The sequence below is a fragment of the Atta colombica genome, unplaced genomic scaffold (assembly GCF_001594045.1).
Source record: "Atta colombica isolate Treedump-2 unplaced genomic scaffold, Acol1.0 scaffold141, whole genome shotgun sequence".
Taxonomy (NCBI): Eukaryota; Metazoa; Arthropoda; class Insecta; order Hymenoptera; family Formicidae; genus Atta; species Atta colombica.
Genome location: NW_017259230.1, coordinates 2452215 through 2460903, shown reverse-complemented (window position 1 = coordinate 2460903; position 8689 = coordinate 2452215). Strand labels below are relative to the sequence as shown.

General features: G+C 41.5%; 1 protein-coding gene across 1 annotated transcript; it reads right to left on the bottom strand.

The window, feature by feature from the left end:
• Nucleotides 1–1540: 1540 nt before the first annotated feature.
• On the bottom strand, nt 1541–8215 carry LOC108684882 (nipped-B-like protein A). The gene has a single exon (XM_018189406.1). The coding sequence runs from the start codon at nt 8213–8215 to the stop codon at nt 1541–1543; it is 6675 nt and encodes a 2224-aa protein (XP_018044895.1).
• Between the last annotated feature and the right edge of the window lie 474 nt (nt 8216–8689).

Here is an 8689-nt window from a genome sequence, read left to right as displayed (position 1 = left end):
CGCTTCTTAAAAGCGAGTAATTGCCGCTTATATCGATAATACTGACCTAAAACTTTCCGTATACTTGAAGATTAAACATGAAATTTTCTGTTATGTTTTTAATTCTCTCTTTTTGTTTTTGAAAATAATTAAGATTAAATTTATTTGAATAATATCAATATAAATTTATATATAAATTTATATATAATGATTACATATATTGTATAAACACTTAAAGTATGACTTTAATAAGATAATAGATTAATACTATATCAATATTACGACTGAAATATCTTTCAAATAAATTTTATTATAATATAAATTGTTCTATTACGATAATTTATTAAATTAATGTTAGACCATTAAGATTTTTTTCTTAAGTTTATTGTACTATCAAACGTATCTCCAACAATTTATTTTTTCTATTTTTTGTTTTAAATATTGCAATATTAGTATGAATGTATCGCAATCATCACAAAAATATTCTTTGTAGATTATGAAACTATTTTAATTTCAAACTTTGAAACAAACATAGTAAATTTTAGATATTTATTTATCATCAAAAGAATCATCAAAAGAAATTGTATTCAAGTACTAATAAGTTAGTATCATCGAAATAAGCAGCGCTTACTTTATTTAAATTCAATTTGAAAAGGAAAGAAGAGGAAACAATGATAAATTAGATTAATATCGCTGAAACTGCAATTTTTGTAGTTTTTTCCTTTATCATTAATTTCTTATTCCATAAAAAAAATTAATTAATCATTATTACGTGATATTATTTACAGATGAATTTTGTTCGAATGTAATTTATTGTACTTGATTTCTTTCGGAGAACTTGGTTCGTAATATTTTCTCGGATCTTTTAGGATTCTCCATGTTTCTCGTCTTTTGCGTCATTTTGATGAAACAATCACCGGAATTTCGTTTATCAAGAATGTATTGAATAGCGTATTTCGATGGAAAAGAAACGAAAGCCAATTTGAACGAACCATGTTCTCGAGCTGATCGCACAAAATATTTAACGAGCCGATTTTGCTAACAACGGCATGACGAATCAATAAACCTCACAGATGCCCGCCGTTTCGGCCAACAACACGCTAATCCTACCTCAACGTTCGATCGCACTTAAAAATCTCTGGCTACTATCATTCCTATTGAAGATCTCTCTCTCTCTCTTTCTCTCTCTTTCTCTCTCTCTCTCTCTCTCTCTCTCTCTCGCTCACATGCATAGCAGTTATATATAGTCTCTCTATGGAGTTTCTTAACGGAACGGTACCTTCACAGAAACCGTTTACGAAGTTTCATAACTTCGATGACCTGGGGAGAAAAAGTCGTTTTGCTTGACGTGAGAAAGGGATAATATTGCGCTGAAATAGCGTCCGAATTTTGGCTATGTGGAACAAGAGTTATTCCAGCCGACCGATCACACGCCATCGCGAACATTTATATACACACATACATACACACACAGACACACACACACACACGCACGCGCGCGCGCGCGCGCACACACACACACACACACACACACACACAGAGGACGAAGATACCACCGCACTCACACTAGGAAGTCAGGATCACTGCAGTCATCGCCGCTGTCGCTGCTGTCGGAGATTCTTCTCCTCTTCTTCTTCTTGTGCTTTCTTACTGACTTGTCTGCCTTGTGTGAGCGGTGTGACTCCCGCTTCCGGTGTGACTCCCTTGCTTCCGGATTGGTGTGTATCGTCAGCTTCGGCACCCTCGGCGTCGTCGCTGCTACTGTCGTCGTCGCTGTTGGCGACACAATTACCGAATTATTCGGATGCTCCATCGGAGCGGTCAGATTCGATTGCAACGGTAACTGAAACTGTTGCTGACCAGCTGCGATGACCAGAGAGGTGGGATCTCCTACGACGGCACCGGCCGTTATCGTCCTGTCACCGCTAGCTTCGGGATGTTGTGATATCCTTGCCATGTGCGGATTCTCTGCGCTGTGCTTGCCACCGCCGCTAGTATCGGCAGCATCGTTGCCATCGTCATCTGGTTCCTCGGGATCAAATTTAAGCATCAGTAGCTTGAAGTCCAGATATTCTTTCACGAGCTTCTTCCTGCCTTTCGCGTCCAATTCCTTATTGACATTCGTCACACCTTCTCGCAGCTTGTACAACGTAGCCTTGGGTTCGAAAAGTAGATTGCTCTTGCGATTTACCGTCTTTTCATAGACTTTGGCTGCTTCCGATGGTGAATATTGACCGATCTTCGCATCGGAAAAACCATAAAGATCTTTAAGATGTTGCCGAAGTGTTAGTAAAAGCAAAAAACCTTGACTGGCGGTAATATACTCTCTGAGCAAAGTGGTATCGTTTGGTAACCTGGCCAAAATAGCTTCTTCATCTTCTTCATCATCCTCTTCGTCCTCCAAGGCCGATAACAACTGATGTGGTTGACCGTCTGGTCCCATCACTGTCGTTTGTCCCGTCAGCTGACCTGTTGGTTGCCCTAACGTATGCCTGGATTGTCCAGATTGTCCCGCACTGTTCTCTTTAGGCAGCAGAGCCTCTTTAAAAGACTGTAATAGATTTGTCCCAGACATAGAAATAATAATGTCAATGTGATGGATAATGAAGAGCGGTTCATCTTGTACTTGATATGTAAAGTAGGCGAGATTGTCCGCCAAATATAGCATCTGCGATAGACTAGTTTTAGCAGTCTCGTCGAAGTGCTTGAGAAAAGACAATACGATCGCTCGCCTTTGCTGTTTCGTGTTGCGCAAAATTGTATAGAGAAAACCGTTAAGCGCGCCTGGAAATTCACCTTCCTTCGTTCGCATACCTCTCGTAATGCTATTCTGTAGAATTTGCTGCAGCCGGTAGCTCAATTTGATGCCAAATTGCGACTTCATGTGAATGAAACCTGGGTATTTCTTTTCGATATCCTGTAATTGTTTATCCGCACTGTGGCTTACAATTTTTTCGCAGTCGGTGCTCATGCAGATCAAATAGGGTACTATCTGGACGGGATGTACCAGACCTTGCGCCAAGATCAACTGAATAACTTTGAGAGCCGCGTGTCGTACGCTTACGTTGGCGTGCAGGAAAGATTCAAGGATTTCTTTAATATAGAGTTGGATAACAGTGCTCGCCATACCCGACGATACGTCACCCATTTCCTTTAAATTCTCCTGTTTAGATAACTTTGCCCACTCTAAATCCTGCTTGATCATCCTCTTCTCCTCTTCTTGCAAATATACTTCAATGTTGTTAAGCACTTGAATTCTCATGTGAACCAGTGCATATTCCGATGTGAGCAAGTTATGGTAGAGTTCTTTCAATTCCGGTAACATCATAAATTCATAATGTCGTATGCAGAGAGAACCAATGGCTGATAGCGTAAAGTGTCGAATATCATCGTTATCCAAGTGAACGAAATAACTAAGTGTCTCGAAGACTTGATCCTTGATGTTATCTGCCAAGCCTTCTATCACCTCTGGATCCATGAAGTTAAAATGGCGCAGCAATAAGCCGACCGTGAAGAGCGCTCGCCGGAAAAACGGTCTGCATCTTATTAGCATGGGATTATTTGGATCCTTTTCGTAAAACGATTTGTACTCCGTTAAATGTCCATAGTATTTCTTAAAGCAATCTCGTATCAGCTTGTAGTTTCGCGTGACATTATTAACTACAGAACCTAGACACGATAAACAGCTTGCGACCACTGATCTATCATGTTGCAAGATTAATTTTACTGAATCTTCTTCCAACTGCGCCAAAAAAGTTTCACTAGGATGTTCCATTAGAGGCACTACTAATTCGAGCGTGTGTGCAACACTGCTGATGATCTGATAATCGCCCTGTGTTTGACATTTTAAACTCAGATAAGGCTGTAGAGTGATCGCATGATTGACCAGTAATCGAGGTCGGATCTTCGCGAACAGATGAAGCGTTGTTAGACACGCAACCAATCTCTGTGACGAGCCTTTCTTTTCCGATTTCTCTGAGTCTAGATTTGTCTCTTCTAACCGTAATACGTTCTCGATCAAGCAGTCCACGATCTGCTTGCACGCAGTCAACAAAGCTCGTGGTGGCTCTGTCTGCATTTTTGTGCTATCATCCTTATCCTCCTTCGGCTTAAACAAACTTACCAAAAGCTGCTCAAACCACTCGAGTCCCATATCCTTGCTAGTTGCTACAACGTCTGTAATGTTCATTACTTTCCTCAACAGCGATTCTGTGTCAAGAGAAGGGCGCTCACTTACTGGAGTAAACCACATGTTTTGGAAAACCTCCATGACGAGTTTCCGAATGCCCTCCTCGTCGTTCACTCTCCTTATCATTTTCACGCATATTTCCGGGATTTTCGGGAAATCTGGACACTCCATGCAGATATCTTTGAGAATCTTGATGACACGCTTTCGGACGCTCACGCCAGTATCCAAAATTCTTGCTGATAGCATGTCATAATATTTATCAATCAGTTCTGGTCTACTCAATACAAATTTTCCTACCAAGTCAACCGCTGCTTCTCGCACTGATGTTGAATGATCGAGGAACGAGTGCTTCACACCTAGTTGCATGTCCACTCTTGCTAACACGCTCGAATCAGCCTCGACAATCATCGTGAGGCACTTCATTGCCTTGGTTCTAATAGCAATTGATGATTCCGTCAGTACATGAAGAATCTGTTTTAGATATTTATCAAAACTCTGCGAAAATGGTCTCTTGGATGCAAGATACTGCGAGATAAGTTCCGCGGAATTATAGTCGATGTATGTCTGAAGGATATCCGGTTTCGTTCCTGTACTACTCAATCTTATTCTACTGATAATATATTTTTTCTTCTCCTCTATAATTCGGTAAGCTTCCGAATTTTTCTGCTCGTTATTGTCGTTCTCATCTGGATCTTGCTCATCCAATTCTGACTCAGTGTCTTGATCGCTGCTATGATGCCGATTTTTCTTTTTTGTCCGTTTCTTATTTATCTTCTTGCTTGGACTGTTTTTCGGCTGACCCACTCGGGACTTCTCCATCGCGCAATCCCGATACCATTGGGCCAGATAAAAGTAACGCGCGTATCCAAGAGCCGAATCCTTTGTCCCATTGACGGCCAGATAATCCAGAAGTACTTTCTGTAAAAACACGGTTCTCTCTTCATCCTCACTCAATCCTACAATGTCTTTGTCTTTTATCTGATCGTAATCAGAGTCCTTTTGTTGCTCGAGCTTGATGTCTCGTATAATTTGATCAATGGTTGATAATTTACAGTGTGAACTGACAGCATCCTTACGTAATCTAGCCGCTACCACGCCAAGATAATCGATGGAGGCTACACGAAGTGACATATCAGAGCTCTTATTAGAAAAATGTCCAACTAATAGGTTTCCGAGAAGACTCAACAGCAATTCAGCAGCAGGCCACTCAGGTTTATTCACTGTCGCTAATAAATCTTGTACGAAATTCTCGAACAATGGTCTATAATCAATCTCCTCGCCCTTATTACCGCATTTGTTGAGAAATACCGTTAAAAAATTCCCAGCTATTCTGGTGGCAGTCTCATATCTATTGATGATAAGGACGTCAGCGTCTACATGACTGGATCTTTTCTCATCGTCCTCCTTCGATTTGGAATCTGATAGAACTACCACGCACTGGATAAGCTGTAGGACCAAGGCGGTCAACATCTGTATGTAATCCTCAGAATTGAGCCTGTACGTGCGTAAACTCCTTTTGCTGCTGGGTAGTCTCGCAATTGACGCCAAGATGTCATCCAATAATAATCTCCTATGTTTCTCGTACTTTGTGAATATTACAGTAACGAGTTTCAATGCGCTCAACTGAAGATCGCTTACCGATTCAACGAAAAACGGTGCAACGCCTAATGATGATGCATGCAGAACACTCGTGTCCGTTAGAACCTGTATATTTAATAACTCAGCCAAAAGACCTACCAATTCGTGCATCTTGTTGTAAACCTGCAGAATGTTCTTTTCGCGTACTTCTTTCGTATGAAATCGCTTCTTGCGCATAGAATTATAATTGTCAGCTTTGTTCTTCGTATCTATCTTATATACGGGATCGAAAGAGGGATAAATCGTATTTTGCAACTGAAACTTCATGAAAAGGACTATTCGGTCAATCACATCTTCTAAGTAGACTGTCTTCGGCATGTTGCTAGAGGTCATAATGTGCAGCGCGATCAATGACGCATCCACGGCACGCTGTACCCGTTCCATCGCCAATTGCATCCATAGTCGTCCTTCTTCGACATCATCATCTGGATCCACGAGTGGTGACACTCTCGCTCCATCTCGTATGTTCTTTTCTAAGATGTTCAACAGCCTTATCAATTTATCTGTAGGTATCGACTCCATAGCACCTAATGTTTTGAGTTTGGCTGCTTCTGTACAAAGATCATGCAATTGATACTTAGGAATAAGCATCTCCGCAAGTACTTCACCATCATCCTCCATCTCGACGTTTGTCATAAAATCTTCAGTATTCTCAAAAATCGTCTCTATGGTAGAGTTAAATCGTTGATAAGTATTGGTCTCCATTAATTCCTCCACGCTCAGTTTGGCTAACACAGGCACTAATTTCTTCTCAATCTTGCGTATTTTTGGTTTTGTGGGCGAATATGATGTATCTCGTTTATCATCTTCCTCGTCATCATTCAATATCCTTTTCCTGGCAAATAATGGATTTCGATGGAAAAGCCTGCGACTTCTGTCATCGCTTTTCCGCCGCTCCGCTTTCTCCTTCTCTCGTTGCACCTGCCGCTCTTTCGCGCGAGCTTTAAAGTACTTATTGTTCTTACCAATTTCCTCCTCGCTCTCGGAATCAGTTTTTGACGCGTCCTCACGATTGGAAATGCCCATTTTCGCCGCGCGACTCGGAGATTTCTCTGCAAACGCCGCCAGACTCTTCTGCATAAGTGCCTGATCAGCCAACGATAATCTATTTAACATAACAATGGGCTCCTTCAGCTTTTCTGTTCCGGCAAGTTTCATATTCTTCTCTGAGTTATTGTTTTGTTGATGTTGCTGTACATTGGGTGCCATGCTAGTTGCAGCTGGATCTAAAGCGTTAACCATATCAGTGGCATGTACATTCGGATAGGACGTGGTCTGAGAAGTCGATAATAAATGTTGTATCGTATGATCGACGCTTTGCTTCGGATCGATATTGTCCATTGGCAAATCAATATCGGCAAGTCCGGTTACCGGGTCAAGAAGAAACTGCTGATTCTCCTGTACTGAATTATCAATGTCCAACGATTGACTACTGCTTAATGCATGATGAACTTGTTGATTTATCATAGGATCATAGAGATTTTGCTGCATACCCATGACCTGATGTTGTTGCAGAGACACGTTACGCATTGGAGATGTCATGTGCATATTATGTTGCGGTGTCATACCAGCCATGTTATGCTGAGGTGTCATATTGGTGAGAGATGCCAGCGGTGCATTGGGAGAATTCATGTGAGCTGGCGAATACATGTTTGGTTGAAGGGTTACGTTTGATAAAGGATTTATACAATTCGCGTCCTCCTGCATATGCTGGGGTGTAGTCAACGTTCTCGTTTGTTCGGTTATAACAGTGCCTCTGGGCGATGGAGAAGGCACGGCGAAGGGAGACATCTGCGAGATGTCTGCATGATTCTGTGGAGTAATCGGCATTCGTGGATGTTGCGCGTGAGTGATGACGCTGACCATCGGCGGCGGAAGTACGGACCTGACTGCTGCGGAATGAGCCGGACTACCTTGGGGCGTTTGCCTGGAGCCCGAAGAACTCGAGTAGGACGGCGAGAAATGACCATAACTCGCCGGCGATTGATTGGCGTGCAACATAGGCACACCTTGCGTCCAGTTTCTTGGAGAATTATGCTGGGTTCCTCTGAATACGTCAGGATTTATCTGCAAGATCGCCTTAAGCAATTCAGGTGTGTCTTGCTCATTTTCCAGCGATTGCTCGGTATTCGGATAATTATCCTTGAGTTCAATGTGATCTGACGATGTCTGCGATAGTGACATTATCAGCTGCGGCACGAGATTCTCATCACGAACACTTAGCAATATCTGTGCCTCCTCCGCTACTCGTGGATGAAACAGTAGCGACTTATTAGTCAGTGTCTGTGGCAGCGGAGTCGGTAGAGGCATTTCGGGTAACAAGTCTGTGAGGCTCGCGATACCAGCGAGGGTAGTTATTGGCACACTTGGTACAACCCCATTCATTTTGAGTTTGATTCGTTCTGGCATTACAGCCTGGACAAAAAAAAGAGAATCAAAATCAGTTATAGTATTATTAAGATTCCTTGTTTTGTGGGACAATACAATATTCTGAACACTTCACAGACATGCTATGAGTACTTCCTTACGATATGCAGTAAATATAAATCAACTGAACATATCTAAATACACTGTATCCACAAATGTCTAAATAAATCATTGTCAAAGTTTGCTCACTACATCTCAAGACATACTGACACAAATGTTTCACCGTCGAACAGAGCAGTTTCTAATCCTCTTTGAAGGACACTAGCACTAGGTGAATATTGGGAACTCAACAAAGTCTCTTTTAAGTTCCCATGTTGCAAATAAAAGTTTCAACCAAATTTTGATGAAGCCCGTGGATCCTCCAATAAACGATCCATGTTTATTAGCACTTTGTTATCCTATAACAAAAATTTGATTTATATAGTCACTTTTTTAAATGTATTGTAATATTTTACA

Excerpts from the sequence above, each read along its gene's own strand:
- LOC108684882 (XM_018189406.1), bottom strand. The coding sequence starts at position 8,215 with ATGCCAGAACGAATCAAACTCAAAATGAATGGGGTTGTACCAAGTGTG.